Raw genomic sequence first — 22,168 nt, 5'->3', positions numbered from 1 at the left:
AAATACAATTGAGTTTGACCTCTTTAGAAAGAACAAATCCTCAATTTATTCTATTTTGAGTAAATAACGTCGACAATGTTTGCGTTCAGTCATAAAGAAGCAATCAAATTATCTAATTCTTGTCCAGGGTATTGGCAAGTCAAACAATGTCTACACTACACAATCTTCACGAATCAACTAATTTCTATTGATTTATTCCGTTAACAAAAACTATACATTCCTTTTGGTGCCGAATTCGTTAACTGCCAATTGCATTACAAATCTTGATTCAAAGACTATAATTTGAATGGACTTTTGGGGGGCGGGGTAAAATGTATAACCTTTAGATAAGTTCGGGCTTCGTTAAAAGGTATATATTGAGCAATCATAAATCCATCAAAACCTAATAAGAGTAATTCGGTTATATATACAAGAAAACTTTTACTAATAAAAAACATAAACTACTACTTATCCCATCAATCTACCCTTTCTTATCGGAAACAAAGGAAAATCTTTGTAAAAGTTTATTCTTTTCGGATTGTTTGTTTATACCCTCAAAAATAATATCAATATCCACCATCAACCTTCGATATAAACATAGAAAACTAACAAAACACATCGGAAAACTGAGTGAAAGCTCTATACCATTGTTTAAGACTGAAGCAATTTCTTCTCGTTTCATTCACGCCAATTACAGTGACTATTGAAGATGGAAAAAGAGACAAAACAAACATTACCAAAAGATGATTGAACGTGGGTAACTCAGAACAAAATCCTCAGAATCTGATACTAAGACTTTTAGAAGTGAATTCGATCATTGTTCGACGAAAACATAATTCATCATACGACATAATGTTCCGTGAGTGGCATCAATGCCATCTATAATTATCTAATAAGCTGCTGACAATATGATTTCGACTTTCTTACGGATTTGTGAAGGGAAAATCATAACAGGGATCATTTTGTTATGCACATGCATATCCTCCCAGTAATTGTCTATTTTACTAAGAACATTGTCAGTTCGTGTTGTACATGGACCCAACTTTAAAAAGTTTTAAACTGCCCCTCGCATATTGTTTCCTCATGTTATACGAAAAGTATCGCAGCACACTCACTCACACACACACTTACCCATATACGATCTGAGTCGAGGAGTTGATGATGTTCCTCTTCTTCAATATTGTTTTAGACAATGGCAAGCAAAACTTATATTTTCGACATATTTTTTCGGTTGCGACATGGAAAAAAGATATAAGGGAACTGTTTTTATCTGCCTCCGCCTCATCTTTCGTATTGTTGTATATAAATTCAAACAAATCTTATTAAGAAAATTTTGCACGTTTCTGCAATCGATAACTCTATTTATACGATAGACTAGTGGGTTGGAATAGTAATCTGTACTTTGATGACGTTTTTATGTTAATGATGGGAAACATGGACCATAGTTAATGGTTTGTCATTTGATATAAAACGGGGTATTATAGATACATAAAGTACTTATATAGAGTTCGCATAATATGCGTATACGCAATGGCTGTGTGTATGGGTATGAGTTCGGCTGTGTGTACAAAAGACATTTGTTGAATTTGCAAATTTTCCAAATAAAATAATATAATGCCAATATATTGGTTTTGTTTTCGGTTATCTGCACCATGAATATTAATATAATGATCCACTTTTTTTATTGGTTATAGACGATAATGACTACATTTCCTCGAGGGATGTTATACCGTTTTCGGATTTTTATTTGTTTTTGAGATTTGTAATGTTTTATGTGAATTTTATTGGATATTGTTTCGGTATTGTATATTATACAGTCCGCACCCGACCAATGAATGGTTAAATTTCCTCATATAAATTACATATACTGGAAATAGAATTGGTTTTCTTATTGACATTGGAACAGTATTGTCCGTAATAGTTTCGTTTTTATCTTAAAAAGATATTCAGTATTTTGCCAACAGAAAGTTTCGGTAAGAAATAGGAGAAAGTTTGCTGGTTAGCTTGTTTTAGTAGAACGAAAATGTGGTGCAGAAAGTTTTTCTGGATGAGTTGCGGGAATTATTCGAGAAAGGGTTGGATAAGATATCTGTGTTACATATACGTTTCTTTCAAAATGACGTCTTTTAGTACGCAGTCAACTTGAGAAACGTAAAAATGTCATAGGCATGTTCGTATGTCATGTCATAGGCTCAATGTAACGTCTAATAAAATCCAAGAAAGATACTTCGAAATGTCTTTCCAATTCAAAAGAGTGCTCAAACCTTTCGGTGATCTGGTAAAAACCTCCTTGAAATCGTAATGAAAGCAACCCATATTCGATGCATGAACGGGGGAAACATGTCCTCCGAAAAAAAAACGAAAGAAGAGGACTGGCTATTGAAGGGAGATCAGCTCTTGCTGTTTTATTTTACATAAGACCAACCAAAAATTTATTTGATCAAGATGTTTCCCACCACTCAAAGTTTGTTCTTCGACTAAGTTCAAGCAAAGCAGCTATTCGATTACGCTACATATTTAAATATGACTTGAAATGTAATTTCTTATAAACGATGTAACAGTATGCGGTATGTGCATACATTCGGGTTGGTTATGCCCCACAATCCATATGGTTCGAAAAGAATTTCATTTTCTATTTTTAGTGGAAAGTTTATGAGTTATTGCACACAAAGAAGAAAAAACTGTTTGAAAATTATTAGGAATATATTCGGGAGTTTTTCTCATGCAACCCTCGAGCTAAAAACTCTTCGCTTGGGAATTAATGTTATTTAAAATACAGGCACTGACAATACGTTTTTATTTTTCACTGTCACACAATTTACAATCCAATAATTGTATTTCTCAAACTCAATAAGCCGTAAAGAGCTCTCGAAAATTTTTCATTTCATGGCTGTGTATATGTGTATAGAATCAATGAATATTGTAAAGCTTGTGACTCCGTTGAATATTTCAAGCGATTTCCTTTTTATGTCCTTTTTGGAAACCATTCTGGAACACTTTAAATATTACAGAACATGCGAAGCAATTTAAATGGATGAAATGTGTATCTGAACTAGTGCATATAGGTTTTCAGATCAATAACAACCAAACAATAGCATATTTCATAACTAGGACGTTTTCACCACCTGGGTCGAAAACAGACCTTTTTGTTCCGAGTGATGAATACTATTTTTCAACCTGGAGTACCAAAGTCACATTCCAAACAAAATTGAACAACACATTGTAGTAGTGCAAAAGCAATCCATATTAATGCCGAAAGTAATCCGTATGAATGCCTAAAGAAGTCCGTTTCGTATGCATCGATATAATATACTGTAGATATAATGAGACAAGCCGAACGAAATTTCGGAAATGTAGCACACATACAAGTGCAAAAAATACGAATCACAACACAAAACGAAGAGAAAAAGGTAATTCAGAAGTGCAGTTGCAATTATTTTCAAATATTTGTATGACATTATTTCACGCGCTTTCTCAAAACGTAAGTTACGTTACACATACATCCATGTGATCTTTCCGCATAAAGTTGCTTTGACATTACTTATCTACCCTATATTATATCGATGGTATTCTCACAAACATCGGTAAAAGAATAAGCAATCTAATGCCGAAAGCAATCCTTATGAATGCATTGCCACAAAACTTTAAAAAAATTATATTCGTGTGCATACAACTCGACACATTTAGGGATTAATAAACATAGGATCGAAAATGACATAAGCGGGAATGAAAAGTGAGAGGAAATAGTATGCTCTTTCGGTATTAAATTTGGTGAGATAATGTGACGTTTTTGGTACTCCAGGATGAAATAGTATTTTACATGACTAGGGACAAAAAGATGAAAAGTAGAGTTTTCGTGTGAATCTTGTTGATCCGAGGCGAAGCCGAGGTCAATAAACACACGAAAACGAGACTTTTCATCTTTTTATCCCGAGTTATGTAATGGATTTTACATGCTGAGGGCGTCGAAAGAAGTGCTTAAAACATGAAAAGTACGGTTTTCGACGTATGTAGCATATTTCATCAATCATTTCGTTGAGACATTTTTTTCGGTGAAGGCGCTTCTGCAACATAATATTGATTTTGGAACTCATTATCCTTTCTCACTACTTTCCTCTGGTAATTCCTGTTAGTAACTGGTTTACTGTTAATTTACAGCATTTTTTTTGTAGAAAAGCATGTTCCTGTTGTTATATGCATTAGTTCAGTTAAAATGTTGTACTAAAATGCAGTGAAAAAAGGTGGACCAATCAGTGCATCTGTGTACATAACGTTTCAACTTGTTGGTTTCAACCAAATTCCATTCGTCATGATTTCGCTATTATTTATATCAGGTGCTTATATTCAAGCTCAAGGGAAAATTGCTTTTAACAGCTCTGCCAAAGCGACGTAGATTCTTAATTAAAATTTCAATATTTCTATTAAAATTCAGAAGAAGAAATACGAAAAATGTGTTAAAAGCTATTAACAGAAAATCCTTTCCGTTTTTTTTCGGCTTATTATGGTACAAAATGAACGGATGACAAACATTTGCAAATTGTTAGCGTCCATCAATATAGTTCATATATAATAAGCCCCAATTACAATACAAAGAAAACACACAACTCGTACCGTGTTCCCGGATTACCAGTGTTAACATTAATTCGTTTTCTTATCGTCAAAGTGTATTTTGACAAAGAAAAATAAAAAAAGCTTTGTTCAACAAGAACCAGAAACAACAAATAAAGTCTTCCTCGTACGATGTGTGTGTGTGTAGTGTATGTGCAACAGCGAAAGCAAAAACAACGTTAACGAAAATAATACGGAAAAGTAACACTTCTACACTTTGTACACCATCCAACAATGTTTTTTAATTCCTCCGATACATTTCTTACTTCTTCTTTTTTTTTACCCAGTGAGAGAGAAAATCTGTTGCTAACAATGTTCTTAAAAAAATTCATCATAAAGAAGTATATGTTGCCTTTACACGAGTAAAAGCGCTATGACTGAAGCTTTCCGGTATTATCATATATAAGATAATGGAAACATACACGACTAAACAACACAAATAATATTTTACAAATTTTATGAATTCAAACGGAGTTATAACATTTTGTGTACATTATATTTTGTGGAATGTTATTGTTTTGCGTGCTGTGCGAGTTTGAGTTTCCATTTCCATTTATGTTTTATCTATGCTGTTGCAAGAATATCTACTTTTAAGTCGGAAATCCACAAAAAAACAAGCCGTCAGAACAGTCGGAGCGTTTGCTGCGACTGAGCCCCGTACGACCCGTAAACCTATTACGTACGTGACCCTAGTGCGTCCGTAGCCCTAATTCATCCGTGATCCTAATTTTTCCTAATACTTCCGTAGCTCTAATACAGCTATAACCTGTATGTGCCCGTTACCATAATGCTTCCAACCTAGCCCAAGTGCGGCATGTGCAATTTTAATGAAAGTATTCATATTTATCTTAAATATTGCGCATAACGCAATTACGAAAACCCGTACGAAGTACCTCTCAAATAAAACAAAAATTTTCGAAGTAATTTAGGAGCCCTTTGAAACTTTTTCTATCACCATGTCCATATGCGTTCTTTATTTAATGTCTGAAACACCCCACACATATGACAAATTACTTTTTTGTTAACAGAAACTCTCTCTGTACCTTTTTTTCCAAAATACATCACTTTTACTAAAATCCAATATGGCCGCCGGTAGCCATTTTGTTAGGACACCGGAAGTTCTGACGATTTACATTCATTAATACCTTTCAAACAAAAAAAAATCATGAAATTCGATCAAAATTTACTCGAGATATTGTCAAAATACACCACGTTCACTGTACTGCCGAGTAGCCGGATATGAGCTCACTCCAACGGACCTAGCTCACGCTCCAGTCAACCAAATTTCATAAACTTTTTTTCCCTGACGTTCAATACCTATCTAATAAAGCAAAAATAGTCGAAATCCGTTCAAATTTGGCCGACCTACAAGTAAAAATTGCTTCCCGCAACTGTCGATTGGTATTGTAAATACCTTTCATTTGACGTATCACTTACAAGTGTAGCGTTTAAAATGCCATAGACAGCTTCGAAAACCCCTAAAACACTTATTGGTCCCTAGCTCAGAAGTGGTCGACCCAAATATGCCCATTTTCATATGGGGTTTTGCCATTGTCATTACCTATCAGGGGAAAAAATAATTTTTGAAATCGGTTGAGTTTTACTCAAGTTATCGTGTACATGGACGGGCGGACAGACAGACAGACATTTTTTTTATTGTGGATTCGTCATCTATAATCATAGACAAATGCTTTGCCCTTACCGTCTGCTTCGAATTACACATGTTACAAACGGCATGGTGTTTTTATAAGCCCCCAGTACTTCGTACGGGGCTAAAAATGAGAAGAAAAAACAAAAACTTTTCATATACCAAAAACATTGCTCAACAAATATGATTCTAACATTCATATTTTGCTAAAATGTCAAGGACTCGAGACGAAATTTTTGGTTCTTTGTTTTCTTTATGATAAACCTATACACATATACGCTTATCAACAGACGACGTCTGTACAACACAGCTTTTGGAGTGAATAAAATTGGTTTTTGTATTTGTTTTTTGGTAAATAATTTTAAAAGAAATCCCTTTTTCAGAACAGTTTAGTATTTATGTTTATTGACTCCAGCACGAGTAGAGATAAACACTACGTGGTTCTCAACTGTTTAAGTCGTATATTCTGAATTACGCAAAAAATGGTTTTTCTGGAAGTTCGAACTGCAGACTTCCATGTAAAATGTAAAGTCTCAATGAGGTAAATTGAGCAAGATGATGACACTAAAATGGCTTCCACGCACGGAATTTTGAAAACCGACACATTTTCTGATTCTGTGTTTTACTTGAGTTTCAGATTTCTCCATATCTCCATATAAAAATGCATGCAAAAATTCACATAAAAAACCATTAAACCACAGAAAATGTGTCGGTTTTCAAAATTCCGCGAGTGTAATTTATCAATAAATTTGTGGCAAACGGGTATAAAACTAGAGACAATGGTTGGACTGGTGGACACGCTCTATTCATATAAAACAAAAAGAAAGTAATAAGAAACAGCTTTTTCAAAAATCAAATTGGAATTGTCTTGTTATTGAAAAATATCAAGGTTGGCGATAGATCAAATTGTTGATCAATTCAAAGCTTTGATAAATTAAAATAAAATTAGAGTGCGGGCGTGATTGAATTTTGTTTTTAGTATAATTGGAATTGACAACAAGTGACGCCATCTTAAGCGTATCCGAAATCGCTAAATTAACAGACATCTTTCTCCGTTTCGTCTAATGATAATTCAAAGCAAGTACAACATCGCAAAAATATTGAACAATTCATGAGTTGGGCGAAGCAACCGACCCTTTCGTTTCGTTTTGCTGATGTGTAAATATGATAAGAAACGCTAAATTAACTTAATTTGCAGGGTAAGTCACTGCTTTTACGTGCTGTAGAGAAAGAAAGAAAAAAAAGAAGAAAAGAAATTAAATTGTTTACAATCGAGAAGTTAAAAGGGATGATCAATTTTCGCCGTCAAGAAAGGACAAAATGTGTACACAGAATCTATCATACGATTTCATTATGTACTTATTAAGTTCCAAAGTAGATGGATAACATTTTTTGAGTAATTGAGTCATAAGTTAGATGATTTTTAAAGAATAAATTTGTGTCATAGTTTCACTGAAAACTAAATTTATATAAATGAGACCAAAAAAACTTTTTAAATTTTAATTTCCGTCATTGTCAATGATTGATGAATGAATTAACATTCACTAATCACTAAAGTCGGCACACTAATATTTCCAATGGTTATGCATTATATGGTCGGAATACCAATCACATTTCACATTAATACTAGATTTTAACATTATTCCAATGCACATAAGGTGCGTGTATACACCGCTGGCGTAGCTCGAGGGAATTATATAGACTAAGTGTGTACTATGGTGTTTTGAAGTATGATGTGTGTTGTTGATGTACATATAAGCGAAAATTCATTTTCTTCCCAATCGATTAATTACTTCACATCGATACAGCTCATCGTATGCAGAAATTATATGTTACGTCGTGGTTTGGAAATTCCTATTTTTTTCAAATTGTGAAGATTGTAGCATGAGCCGATGGCAAGGTTTACAATCACCCAAAGCAAAATATAAAGTTCCAAACAATTGCGAGAGTTTTTTTTAACTCACTAATTCCCTGGAAAATTAGTGTTGTACGCCCATGTCCATAAAGTAATGACTCATTTTTTATTTCTAAGGGTACAGTGAGTAATAGTATTTTACACGACTAGGCATAAAAAGATGAAAAGGAGAGAGAGGCGAAGCCGAGGTCAATAAACACACGAAAACGGGACTTTTCATTTTTATCCCGAGTTATGTAATGGAATTTACATGCTGAGGGCGTCGAAAGTAGTGCTTGAAACATGAAAATTACGGTTTCCGACGCATGTAGTATGTAAAATATTTTACTAACTCTCACTAAGCTTCCGGAAAACCACTCATGTCAATGTGGTAAAGACTAATTTTCCAGGGATGCAGTGAGTAAGTAGTTATTTTCAGGTAAAGTATATAGTTAAAATGTAACGTCAACTTAGGAGTTAACGTTTAAATTTATTTTTCCATAGTCTGCTATTACAATTATGAGGAACTTTATAGAAATTAGACTATTTGCTATCTTTGCATTGATGATAAAATCTTCTGTTTATCCTATTTCTATGGATTACAGGGACCGTAAAGTAAGAATAAACGATTCAACCAATTACAAACGTCCAAAAGGCAAAGGTAATTTCGATTGGAATCACTTCAGTCAAATGAGAAGTCAAGTACGTTATACGCAAATAATACCGATAAAAGGATACGAACAATTTTCCTTCTTTTTTTTCATTCTTCAATTATGTATGCGTAAACAAATGGCGAAAATAAAGCGCTTATTAAAACCGTAATAAAAATCTCATTCTATGGTTTAACCTGCCATTGACATAAACTTCGTATAATCCTCTATACATGAGCAAGACATTCACTGCTATACCGCAATTCAAGAGAAAAAAAAAGAATAATTAAAGGGAAAAAAATGTAATCTAATAAATCGCACCAATTATGCCGAGAAGGAAAAAAAAATCGTATACACACAATGAAGGAGAGGCGAAGAAGGATGTTTATAAGTGCTTGGAACAAGGAGAAAAAAAATTAAGCCTCCAATTTAGTTATTATCATAGCATTGTTACAGTGAATAAAAGGGGAGGACAACAACACATGGGTAGATTAACTATGTGTTTTTCGTTTTCTGTTCTGACGGGCCAACAGAAATGAAACGCAAGACACAGAAGAGGGATTAATTAATCATAGAAAGTTGTATACGAGAAATGACGATCTTCGACCCAAGACTAATTATTATACAGACTAGAAATTTCGAGCAAAATGTGTCCGTAGCATGAAATGAGAAGTGTCTGATAGTGTGTAAATATTAGTAAATAAATTAGAAGGGCAAAATGGCGCAAATTTATATGAAAGTTGGGCAATGTCCTTGTTCTCAAACTCTTGACTAAAACAAACAGATTAGATATTTCGGACCTAAAAACTCAAGGAATCATTTGTGAATCCAAAATAAAATGTCAACGAAAATCTCTACAGTTCAAAGTAGGATAGTCGTCTTTCATATTCGTTTCCGAAATATTTTAGCCAGAAATATGTTGACTATTTTGTCAGACCGTCAATATTGGCCATGTACACCCACACGCATTTCGAAATACAATCATTCATATATTTGATCGTTGGTAGAAAATTATTTGCAATTTGCACAGAATAAAATTTGTTATGGACCCTAACCTCAAAAGGTGTCACAATATAAATAAATTGAAGTTATATACCCTATATATCCTTCCATTACGAAATATATAAATAAAAAAAAGGACGGCAAGGTCATCGAGAATTTATAACCATATTACAATAAAAACGTCGTCGTCCTTTGTATAATATAAATGTTCCTTCGAATTCGTCTTCAATATTAAATGAATCATCGTATATAACGCAGCTGAACGTGATGCGGGTGTTTGTGTGCGTCCGTTCGCATGTATGTTTGTGTGTAGAAAATTGCGGAAAATTTGTCCCTGTTTTGTGATGTTATAGTAACAAATTTATGGACAAAGGTGTTTTTAGGTGTAAGACAAATTTCTGATACAAATTGGCATTCTCTTTCGAGACATTTACAGAATACAATTCATGAGCAAGACTGTTAAGATTAATCTGTAGATGTCTATAGTGTAAACGAAATGAAAAGTTTACGTGTTGTAGGCGTGTCTCCTTTGCTTTGTGTCATGATGACGATGGAAGAGTGTCCAAAGAACTTTTGCACATTGTCTAATTCAGAAATAATTCTTTTAAAAAGATTTCGTTTTCCTTTTAATAGAGATTGTATGTGTGTATCGGGTTGTGTAGGTTGGTGGAAGCATTCTTTTTTATTAAGTCAAAATTTGGATAAAAATTTTCGTATCGAATGTCCTGACTCGCTTGACTTTTGGAAATGGAAAAAGTGTGATCAAGCAGTAAGTTGCCATAGAATTTGAATTCTCACTTTCCATTTCGAATTTTCGGTGTACTTACAGTACTTACAGTACTTACAGTGATTTCTCTTTGGCCTGTCTTTATGAGTGAGCATAGAAAATAGCAAAATCTTTTCGACAAAAGTCGATGCAAACAATTGTACATAATAGTTTGCGCAACCACTCATTATATGAGAAAATTTATAGATAACTTCAACTGTAGTTTCTCTTATTTTGTCTTAACTTTAAGTTATTGTCTCGGTTACTCTATTATTTGGTGAGTCGTAATACACAAACAATGACCATAGTTTGAAGAAGTTTCCAGTTTTAGTTCCATCTATAAAAATTGGGAACTAAGTATGAATTAGTCATTATAGCAGATCCACTTCAGAGATTTCTCGGGAAATAAACTTATTTAAAGAAAATGTTTTGTTGATGAGAAAATGGAAAAGGGATCAAAAGCGAGCTCTCTCTTATTTATCCATGAATTAGATGAATAAATGAATGAATTCCGTTAAAAAGGAGAAATATTTCCAACGTAGCTTTGCTAGAGGTGTAACACAATATACTTATTCAGCTTATGTTCTTCAGGTTTTCTGTACGACCTTTCAATTCGTTGCCATTCATTATATTTAAACAAATTGTACATTCCTCTCATCTGAATATCTGAATATAGTGGCTATCATAATATTCCTGAGAGGTTCTTTATCTTAACAGCGAAAATAAAATCTCACATAAAAAAGGAAAGCAAACCGACTATTCAAAATATCTAATCAATCGACCACCGTTGGTTATCTTATCATTTCCCAATTGAGTCTATAAATTCTTGTACACATCGCTGATTGTGCTTAGTCAAGTTGTCGAAAGCTGTGAGACGCAATTTGCATTAAATTCAAAATGTCCAAAAATTCGTTGTCGTTGGTGTTTTTGATAGGCTATTTGCTATGTGACTTTGTGGTTTCACAACAACTACGTAATTGGTGAATGTCGTTTTCGTTTAAATTCAAATTTATCCTGATTTATTTTAGAGCAATACAATATCGATCCTAACTCGGTTACGGTATCGGGCTTATCAGCCGGAGGTGCGATGGCTATGCAGTTTCATTTTGCACATTCGTCTGAAGTTCACGGAGCAGGAATATTTGCTGGAAGTTCGTATAGGAAACTGGCTCTAATTTAACGAACAGATCCCTCAACTCATAATAATTTCAGTTGCTTACTTATGTGCGAGTAGTGGTCTCATAGCAGCAAATATGTGTATGATAAGTCCACTCATTACGAACGTAAACAACCTTATCGCACAAGCAAATAATTTGGCTGGTAGTAGTCAGATTGATCCCGTTGGTCATATTAGTGGTGACAGAGTCTTCATTTTTCATGGTGTCATGGACTTCACTGTTGTTCCAGGTACAAGATCCTGACACATCTGTGAGAATTTCGCATAATAATCAATTGAATACGACATTAGGAGCTGGCAGACACGTAGAGACCATGTACAACCACTTTGGAGCCCAAATTAGTTCACAGTTCTCTCTTCCATCAGGACATGGTTTTGTTAGTTAAACATTTTAGTGTGTCAGCACTTAAATTATTGTAAAAGTGCCATAAAATTTTTGCAGCCAACACACAACTTCGGTGGAGCATGTGGATCCACAGCTTCACCATTCATCAACAACTGCAATTTCCGAGGAGCTTACGAAATGTTAAATTTCTTGTATGGTGGTGGATTAACACTACCCGCTGACACTGCTGGTGTTGTGGGCAATCTTCTCAATTATGACCAATTAGAGTTTGTGGCCGGAACACCAAATCTTTCTAGTATGAATGCTCAAGGTTTCGTCTACGTACCAACTGCCTGTCAACAAGGTGCTTCCTGCAGACTTCACATTTCCTTCCACGGATGTCTGCAGGCTAGGTTTGAGCCGATTTATCACTGAAAGTTTTAATCTGTCGGATTTTGTAACTTTAGACAAAATGTTGGTAATGCTTATGCTGCAAATGCCGGTTTCATGCAAGTTGCTGAAGTTAACAACATAATTGTGCTATTCCCACAAGTCAGTTCGATAGTTCTCACAAATCCAAATGCGTGCTTCGACTGGTGGGGATATTTGAATTCCAATTTCGGTATATGAAGCCCTTGTAAGAGTTCTAAATTCTGACATTTAATTCACACACATTTTACCGATCCATAGCAACGAGAAATGGTGCCCAAATTGCAGCCACTTACCGCATGATGAACCGACTGATCAGAGGATAGGATCTTCAAATATTTTAGAAAAGTTTGGTTTCATAACAATAAAGCATCCTTAAAAGTCAATGTGTAGAATATGTTCATTGAATCAAGATTTTGATCTGACCGGACCAATGGTTGGATTAATTGTGTGGTGGTAACTTTAATAGTAACTGTGCCCAATGGGCACCGCCCACGCTTTATGAGTCTCAGTCGTCGGAGGAAATTTCCTCAACCTATGGAATGGAACCATGAAGAAATAAAGCCTTTCATGATCTCCAACGGCACTTAGCTGAACTAAACGATAGTGATACCGATAGAGATTAACAAGTAAAATCACGGAACTGAAGTTTGAGAGAATTTGTGTGATATGTGTGTTGTGTTATATTGCAAGCCAGCATGTAGCATAATAGTAAATATGGCAATATATTTTATTGGTTTGCTCTTTTCGTTGATTTATTACATGCGAGCATTTCTTCTGTATATCATATAAGTGTATGTGTGTGCGTTTATGTATGATAACCGTGATATTTATAGCTATAACCATCCATATTTACAATAAAAAAAGAAAATTTATTGCCAAATGATTTATGATAAACTGGAAAATGGAAAAAAAATGAAATAAAAATAAAAGCATCAGGTAGGAAACCGTTGGTTATATCTAGACCTTTACGTTTCATTTATTTTTATATAATATTGTGCCTCCTCTGTAGGTGAAAGTGACATCACAGAAAAGGACTTATATATATCGGAAATCGAACATTTTTTATTTATGTTAAGCGTTTCATTATGGTTATTTACTCGAGGGATTTTTTACCCTGACGTTTTTTCCCTTTATTCTTCTCTCGTTTTTCGTTTGTTCGCTTTTGTTTTCGTAAAATCGTATTCATGAGCTTTTCAATAAAGTTCTCATCAATTCATACGAAAATAGAAATAAATAATAAAAGTGGATGATTTAAGCAATTGTTCATTAAATAATCGATGAAAATGATTCGAATTACGGGAAAACAATATTTTATTTTTATTTTTTTAGATATTTAGATATTTAGATCAATATCCATTTGCTATAGACATCAACGCTTTCATTCTTATATCTGATGATACTTGAAGTATTACCCACAAAAAATTATTTTGCTAATGGAACCAAAATCCACCAGATCACCGAAAAGGAGTGTCTGAGCAACGAAAAAAAAACCAAATTGATTTCGAGATTCTCGCCCCTCATCCCACACGGTGGGGCTGAAACAAATTTATATAAAAAGGTAGGATACCTCAACTTTTTTTTCACGGACTAATAGCATTCGTTGAGTGTAGATTATACGCATATAAAACAAAAAAAAATCACCGAGCCGTTTTTGAGAACGTACCTAGACCACCTCATGCAAGTTTTTGATATGCTAAACTAATGTAAGTATCCCAAACTTATTTTCTTATTATTGTAGCCAATGCTAAGAGCATTTGATTGATGCCATACTTGCCATATAAGTTTGGCAAAATTAGTTATTTTTTTGTTTTATATGCGTATAATCTACACTCAACCAATGCTGTTATTCCACGAAAAAAAAGTTGAGGTTATCCTACCTTTTTATTTAAATTTGTTTCAACCCCACCGTGCCAATGTTTTTATTTAAAATGTTCGTTGGTCACACCTTCATATTTTCAGATTATGCCGATAAGCTTTCAAAATAACTGACTATTTTCGGAATTAAAAATTGATGGATATTAATCATCTATAGAATCTATAACGTATAGATAGTGTCTGCGTCATGCTTGAGTTTGGTTTATATAGATATACCGAAACTATTTCTACCAGGAAAGTGTTTCCTGAAAATTTTCGAGATTCATATTTTCAAAATGAGAAAGTGAAGTTTATCGAGTTCAAATTAGATTAGACCCGGGTGAAAATAAAAACTTATATGAGACCTGATGGAGAAATTGGGGTCAATTTCTATAAGACTTTCACAAGTGATCTTTCATGAGATCTTGCAAAAATTCTTTTAGTCTGAAAATCACATAGATTGTAGAGAATTTTACAAGGTATTCTTCTCCAAAATTTTGTGTGTCAGATATACTAGCATTGGGGCTCTCACCCTGTCTTTAGTCTAGTTCTACATTCTTTAAGACTTCTTTAAGGATTTGTGGTACTTGAGGTTTTTTTTAGCTTTTTTTTATTACAGTCTTTAACATTTCAAATGTCTCACTGTCAAATGTTTCTGAGAATTTCATTGTGTCATTGCGAATTCACAATGACATTCTTTGAAAAAAAAATGACAGTGAGACATTTGAAATGTTAAAGCCTGTACAGTGAGATATTAGGAAACATTTCTACCAAAAAAGAAAACGTTTGACAGCGAGTGTGAGTCTGCACCTCTTATGTTCGTATTACGTAAAATTGGCTGCATACGATCAGAGATAAGAAAATTTATTACTCTGACGATTAATTATTTCGTAGGTGAGAGTATAATAAACAAGCGGGATAGGAGCCATTTATCATTTCAGTTTAATGTATCAGCGTCATCAACACCTTGATTGTCTTCAGACATAGACTTGAGTGTGAGCTAAACTTAATATGTTGGCGATGTACCGAAATTTGCGTTCCTGATCAAGTAGCATACCCTCACGTGGAAAATGTATTTCTTCGGCAATTGCGGAGTCAATCTTTTTCCGTAAATGATTCTCATATCACAGAGCTCTTTATCATTTCGTCATTAATCAAGCAACTGTAACCAGCTGAAGTAAGTATGTATTTGTACGAATGGGCAATAAAAGCAAAATCGAATATTCTAGATTTTCCAGCAGGTCCCACGAGTACTGTTAAGTTATCAAATACAAACAAAGAAAATAATATGAAAGTGAGGAAATTTGATTTCATCTCGGCATGTTCGGTGTGTACCACGGTATATAGTTTAATCACAATCCAATTTGCCACAAACTGTCAACTAAATAATTTAAATTGAGGACAGACCGTCTTTGTTCGCTTGAAGCTCCAAATATTCAACGACGAAAGTACCCTTCTTTTTAATAATTCTTGCAAAACGTCCGCTTATTATTAACTTACCTTTCTTTATTGTAAGTGTTAAAATTTCGTTTTAGAAGATTAATATTTTTTTTCTTCTTTTGGGTGGGTGGCTTGTATTTTATCTATAGAAAGCTTTGTATATTTATTTTCCACACGGTACGGCGAACGGTACATCAAACAAACAAGTGAGTAAATTCAAGATTAAAAGGGGAAACTGTGCTGTGTACAGCGATGAGGAATGGGTTTTTTTCTGTACGAAATATGGATCGTGTAATAATGACGTCTTCATTTAGAGGAGGGAAGGAGATTCGACAAAATGAGTCAGACCGTTTTGTAGTTATAGGAAATAAGTGGGCACAGTGGAGGGTTAAATATTTGAAGAATTATGAGGACGTCAATACTGGATGACCGCTAATGATGAAGATATATAGAGAGATTCGACAGATATTTGGTGGTCTCAGTTTCGACACGAGAAATATTGACGGTGTCTTGTTTTTTGAACTTTCTTATACCGCAAGCTGATTATTATGTCAGCGGTCTTATCGTTTTGTTCGAGTTTGCTCGGTTTTGTTTCTATTTTACATTTAATTTTTGAATTCTCGGTTGTTATGTGATTTAAATTTGTATCCATCTTAATATGTATTGGGTTCAAAGTACTTGATTCAGTTGACGTTATTTCAAGTAAATTCGATATCAAGATGAAGGGCTGGTGTAACAGACTGAATGTAATGGGGAGTTGGAACTTGTGGAATTTGTTGAACATTATAAAAGTTTCTAACGTAGTTCTTGTTGGGTGTATTGATATTGATTCTGGAGAGACATACGATCGAACAATTTTTTTTAGGAAAATTAAAAAATTTATTAGCAAGTCAAAGTTCGGAAAATTTTAGGCTGCTCGACAGCTCGTCGGTAAAAGCGTATATCTGTAAAGTGAATATGCACAACAGATAGATGGGAATTCCATGTAGTGGTTCATTTGTATACATATATTGTTAGCCACTCACCATGCAAAAGTCATTAAATGTAATTGTGCACGGAAATCACCATTGATCAAAATATGAAAACCAAAAACTTCCATTTACAAACGTCTGCATGATTTATAAAGTGTAAAAAAAATCCACCATTTTCTAGTTATAGGAGTCGGTAAAAATTGCACATATTAAATGTACCATAAACTTTAAATCGTGAACATTTTGGCGATGAAAATTTTACCTAAAAATGTCTCACAAGGAAAAATTTACTCGCAGAAAAGCTTTTTTGTTGCTTTCTTAAGTGAGATTAAGCTTTCATGTTTCTTCTATTTTTTTATTTTATTTATACATGCTGGTGTTATGTGTAGACCGACCGAGTACGCGGAGCCTATACATATTTAACTAAGGAGCGAATTTTTTTTCTGTATTCATCTACTTACTCAGATCTTGAAGGTTGACCTTTTGGCTTTTATCCAAGCATAATAATATTGGGGCATACGATTTCTCATTATTAAACTAGAGAATTTTCTTGAGCACATTTTTGTTGGTGTATTCTTATTTTTTTTTTTTTTTGGTGTTTCTATATTCGTCCAACAATACTCAGGCGGAATGGAACATAATTCTCTTTTTTATTTAAATATTCCAAAACATAGCGAATGGAAAAAATATGGAAATCGCTTAAATGGGTTAAGTATACATATACCTGGGTGATGATATGTTTTAAGCTCTATGTTTGTCTGCTTAACAAACGACTGCAGAAATTTGCGATCATAAGTTTTGGCAAGCTCATAATTTGCGTTTGTCTACTAAATTGTACAATAAATGCCCTGCAAACGAGTTTATTGGAACAGAAATTGGAAGAAAATGGAGTAGATGCAAAAACTTTTCGTTTTTTATTTTACCAGAGAGATGTTATAGGTCGAAAGTGTGAAAACGGTGCCAGTTTGATTGTGTTGTAGCATTTTCGCGTCGACAAAGAATTGAAACTCTATTGACCTACAAAAACAAAAGATGTATTCGTATAACGAGAACATATTTCAGATATTTCAGTATTGTGCAGAAATGTCTTCACTAGATTACAATTCTACATCGAAACTACACAATCACTTCTGCCAATTTCCAGGTCATTACGCAATTATTTCAACATCCTACTGCAATTTTCAAGGCAATTTTAAGATTTTTCAGAATTAATTTACACTAAAAGGATTTTGAAATAGTTCAGTTCTTTGGAGCAGTACTTGAAGTTGCTATTAGAGTCGGTGAAAGCAACACCATAATGCTGTGATGTATAGTGGATAACAGATCTGGTCAATTTTTAAGTCAGAGCAGCACTCCCACTACAGTGCAGTTTTAAAGTTGATGAAGCTTCATTACCAAACCATAAAAGAAAAACTGCCTTTAAGCGTTTCTTTACTGAAAATATCCCAAGCTGCCACAATGTTTTTTATTTTTAAGTTTTATCTTTCGTTGATGTAAAATTTATGTAAAATTTGATTTTTAAACCCTCTCTGTTTTCATCGTGTCGGTGGATGAAAGAACCACAGGCGGTTATATAAATTTACATTTATCTACACCTACATTAATATTACATAAATAATTAACTGATTCTGTCGCTAGATTATAGTTGGGTGCTTGTTGCATTGTTGCATAACAAAAAAAGATTATTTGCGAAGCTTTAGCATTCAGTAAATTTTGCTATTGCATAATAGGTTATATGATGAACATACGAAATCCCTTCAGCTGAACGACTTATGATGAAACATTTCATTTTCCAGGAAAAACGATTTTGTATTCATTTTTGAGCATTTAATGCTTCATCACGGTAAAATATTTCAAATGTAAAATAAAAAAGAATGAATAACTAGACTCACAATTGGCTTTTCCAGTTTCCATTTAACATTGTCATTTAAAGCTCTAGTAAAAAGAACAAATTATTTTGACCAAAGTCAACGGACGAATGATGTCTCGTTGGGCTAATAGGACATGAAAGACTGAGTAAATTAAATAAGCATTGAAATGTTTTAATTGCAATGCTAAGGCTGCCAGTTCTTTGGAAAAATTTATAAACTTAACGAGAGGTACTAAATGGAATTCATTTTTAATAGTTATTCATCTGACAATTGTAGTAGGAAGATATTCTGTCACACTAGATCAGAGATTCCGTGGAATAAACCTTCAAAACATAACATTCAATGGAGACATGGAATTAAGAAGTATATGTCCCGGATCACAGCTCTGCTTCTAGCATGAACATAAGAAATGTTATGCAATCAAAATATGCCTTACATTTTCTTGTCATGATTTCTTGGTGTGAATAAAAACATACAACATCGTACACTCATACATACTTGAAACTTAGGACGCTTTTAGACGTTGGAAAAATGAGTGTTCGTGATAGAAGCTAGGAGCCTATGCCCGGATAGAAATTTCTACTTTAAAGTAACATTACAGGGCACATACATGTTATGTAGCAGTAGTGAGTAGACTATGAGTCGTCACATTTCCAAATTATTTTTCCCAACTAGTGTTAAAATATCGCGACTTCATCGCTTATTTCCCACGTCGTTTAGGAAAAATGTTGTTCCTAACTTATTCTAAAAGGCGAATTCGATTCCAGCACTCGCCTGGCTCGAGCTAGAAACCTCTCATTCGTTAGAAAAGCATTTTTAGCACGCCTTAGGAAAATAACTATTAAGCAACACAGACAGTTAAGGTAGAATAAATTTGTATCGAAATTCGATTCATCTGTTTTATACCAGCTAATCGACTCACTCAGACAAACCCAACAGTTTCATGTGACTGTTACTGTCATATAATAACGTTTATAAGCGGTGTGAGGGGACAACCTCACAAAACAGTTGCAGCAATCCTCTATATAAGAGTTTAACTGTATACTCACATTTCAACGCTCAGTAAATCAGATACTTTCCCTGTACAAAGCTTCTTATCTTTTCATTAAAAAAATCGACATTTAGGCAATCAAAAGCAAGCCCAACGTATTACAATTTCGTCAAGATTAAATTGCATTTTGGGGCCGAATGTTTGAAATGTCAGAAATATGAAGAAAAATGAAAGAGAATAGAAACATGTAAGTACTACTAACAGCGTACATAATTTCATAACTTGATAAAAGTTAGGATGGCTCGACGTTTCGATAATTTTCTCTGCATTTTCCCATTATGAATTGTTAATTTATATATTTTAAAGTTGAATGATCAATAAAGTCAACGAGCGATGGATATATAAATATATATTATGCAATTAAGTGATGATATTTGTAACTAACACCGCCTGTGATCATCAACGGCTTATGAATGTATTTTATCGCACTAGTGCGAAAGGATTTGCAAGGGGTTTTATCGCACTGGTGCGACAAAAGCCACGTGTTACTGAAGTCTCACTAAAGTTATCTTCGGTATTTATTCGGTTTTCTTCATTGCATAAAACGTTATATGCAACACGAATCGTATGCTGGTATATTATCGCACACGACGTCTTGCCAACCTCGGCTTCGCCTTAGATTGGCATCTAGTCCGATAATTCACCTCCATACGATTCTTGTTACATAACTATTATGTCACATGAATTTAAAAATTGTATTACGGATCTCATTTTCAGAGTTTAGGAGTTGGGAATTAATGAAAAAGAATAATAGCTCGCAACAATTAGATCATTTTATTCACCAGTCCAGTTTTATTCACTGCAGCGGATTTTCTTTTGCACGTCCTAGTGTGCAATGGTGCTTGGTAGGACGAAGCACATACATATGCTATGAAAGTCATGCATAACAACTTAAAAGGATACTTTTTTACGTTTTTATTCGTTGGAGTAAGTGAACACATTCGTTCTACTTGTTCCAAGCGTTCGTCACTTAAGACTCTCTTAACATTTCTTTCATTCCACACGTACGAATAAGTGCAACGACTCTCTTTACGAGAGATTTAGCGAGCTTTTATGAATATCAATATATAATGGATTAGGCTCAGAACTAACAGAAATTGGAAGTTGAATTGAAATTCCAAAGAAACTATTCAACGCTGTAATATAATTGGATAAAAATAGGCGTTTGAAGATATCTAAAAATTTAAAGTAAAAATAGATCCGCCCTAGTACACGTCTTATATGTTACATAGTATAAAGTATTGCCGTTTTTTCCTGCTTCTCTTCTCTCTAGCTTAACTGATATAGGTATAAGTCTGCAAGAAAACATTTCAGCATAATAATTTCAAATGAAAAAATACGAAAAATTTATGTAAATTAAAATAAAAATGTTTTAGACCGAACTTTAGAATTTTCTTTTATTTTTTTATTATTGTTATTATTTTGTTCTGTAGTACAGGCTGTTTGAATATAGCCATTATGTTATTTAGGTTCTGGCAAGTTATATGCATGGAAAAAGTTTTGCATTATTTTTTACAATAAATCAAATGAAAATGTTTTAGGTGTCAAAAAGTTTCTTCAAAAAATTTTTGAGCTGCAAAAAAGGAATACAGCGTGAGTGTAAAAGCGAGAGAAACAACGTGTATTTGAAATTTATCTTCTTGTACATCGATACACCGCCGTTGTACATGGTCTATGTAGTACTATCGTACTACATTTTATTCGATCCGTTCGAATCTATGATTGAAAAATCGATGTAGATTTAATCAAAATCGAAACGAGTAAAAAACAACTCGAATATACGAGGAAGTACTGAGGCTATGCCAATAATTGGTTTAGCTACCGCAAAGTTCAATTTATTTTAAACTTAATTGAATGACGAACGAAAATCGGGAATAATAAATCCTTGTAAAGTTGCATAGCTTGCAAATATCGTCATGCGCATATATATATTTAACATTCATCTTCTCTATACCGTAAAGCAAGTGTAAATCCATGGCATAGCTTCGTTTTTCAATTAAAATTAACTCCTTGCGAGTACAGTTTTGCCTGGATTGATCTGAGATAGACCTAGATGCAGGACATATATACCTAAGATGAAGGACAGAGAACGACAAACACGCACGTCTTACGGGTTACCCTAGGGCCTTCCATCAAAATGATCCAGGTTCGATTTCTGTGTCAGACAATATCGCATCACATTAATATCCCTAAAGATATACACACTGAATGACTAGAAAAGGGCAACGTTAATACGATGGATTTTTTTATATTCGAGGCGTCGTTCGGAAGTCACCTGAATCCAGTGGTTCATACTGTACTTATTATTGGCCGTAAACGGCTGTTAGTGAGGTCTGAAAACAAACGAGCCAAACACGGCACAAATTATTCTGTATTTTTTGTGTCTTACTTCGGTAAAAGTTTGACCAATCGATCGCAACTGTACGAAACGTTCGCAACCATAGTCATTTCGATAATTTTTTGATACGTTTAGTAAATAACAGTCAGAGCTATTCACATA

At 33.9% G+C, this 22,168-nt stretch overlaps 2 protein-coding genes across 2 annotated transcripts in view; one reads left to right on the top strand and one right to left on the bottom strand.

The window, feature by feature from the left end:
• The window catches only part of LOC119070042, a 162,670-nt gene that overhangs the window by 20,969 nt on the left and 119,533 nt on the right, over positions 1 to 22,168 (bottom strand). The window lies entirely within an intron of this gene.
• Positions 11,400 to 12,862, top strand: LOC119070045 (poly(3-hydroxyalkanoate) depolymerase C-like). Its single transcript, XM_037174328.1, has 7 exons — positions 11,400 to 11,520; positions 11,576 to 11,698; positions 11,760 to 11,954; positions 12,016 to 12,101; positions 12,167 to 12,462; positions 12,517 to 12,671; positions 12,740 to 12,862. The coding sequence occupies exons 1-7, from the start codon at positions 11,445 to 11,447 to the stop codon at positions 12,802 to 12,804; spliced, it is 996 nt and encodes a 331-aa protein (XP_037030223.1). The 5' UTR covers positions 11,400 to 11,444; the 3' UTR covers positions 12,805 to 12,862.

Source organism: Bradysia coprophila, assembly GCF_014529535.1.
Source record: "Bradysia coprophila strain Holo2 chromosome X unlocalized genomic scaffold, BU_Bcop_v1 contig_45, whole genome shotgun sequence".
NCBI classification, from domain to species: Eukaryota; Metazoa; Arthropoda; class Insecta; order Diptera; family Sciaridae; genus Bradysia; species Bradysia coprophila.
Note: the sequence above shows the minus strand (reverse complement) of the source record. Positions and strands in the feature narration are given on the sequence as shown.

Excerpts from the sequence above, each read along its gene's own strand:
- LOC119070045 (XM_037174328.1), top strand. The coding sequence starts at position 11,445 with ATGTCCAAAAATTCGTTGTCGTTGGTGTTTTTGATAGGCTATTTGCTA. Across the intron at positions 11,699-11,759 it reads AGCAGGAATATTTGCTGGAA|TTGCTTACTTATGTGCGAGT; the intron begins GTTCGTATAGGA and ends TAATAATTTCAG. Across the intron at positions 11,955-12,015 it reads GGACTTCACTGTTGTTCCAG|GAGCTGGCAGACACGTAGAG; the intron begins GTACAAGATCCT and ends ATACGACATTAG.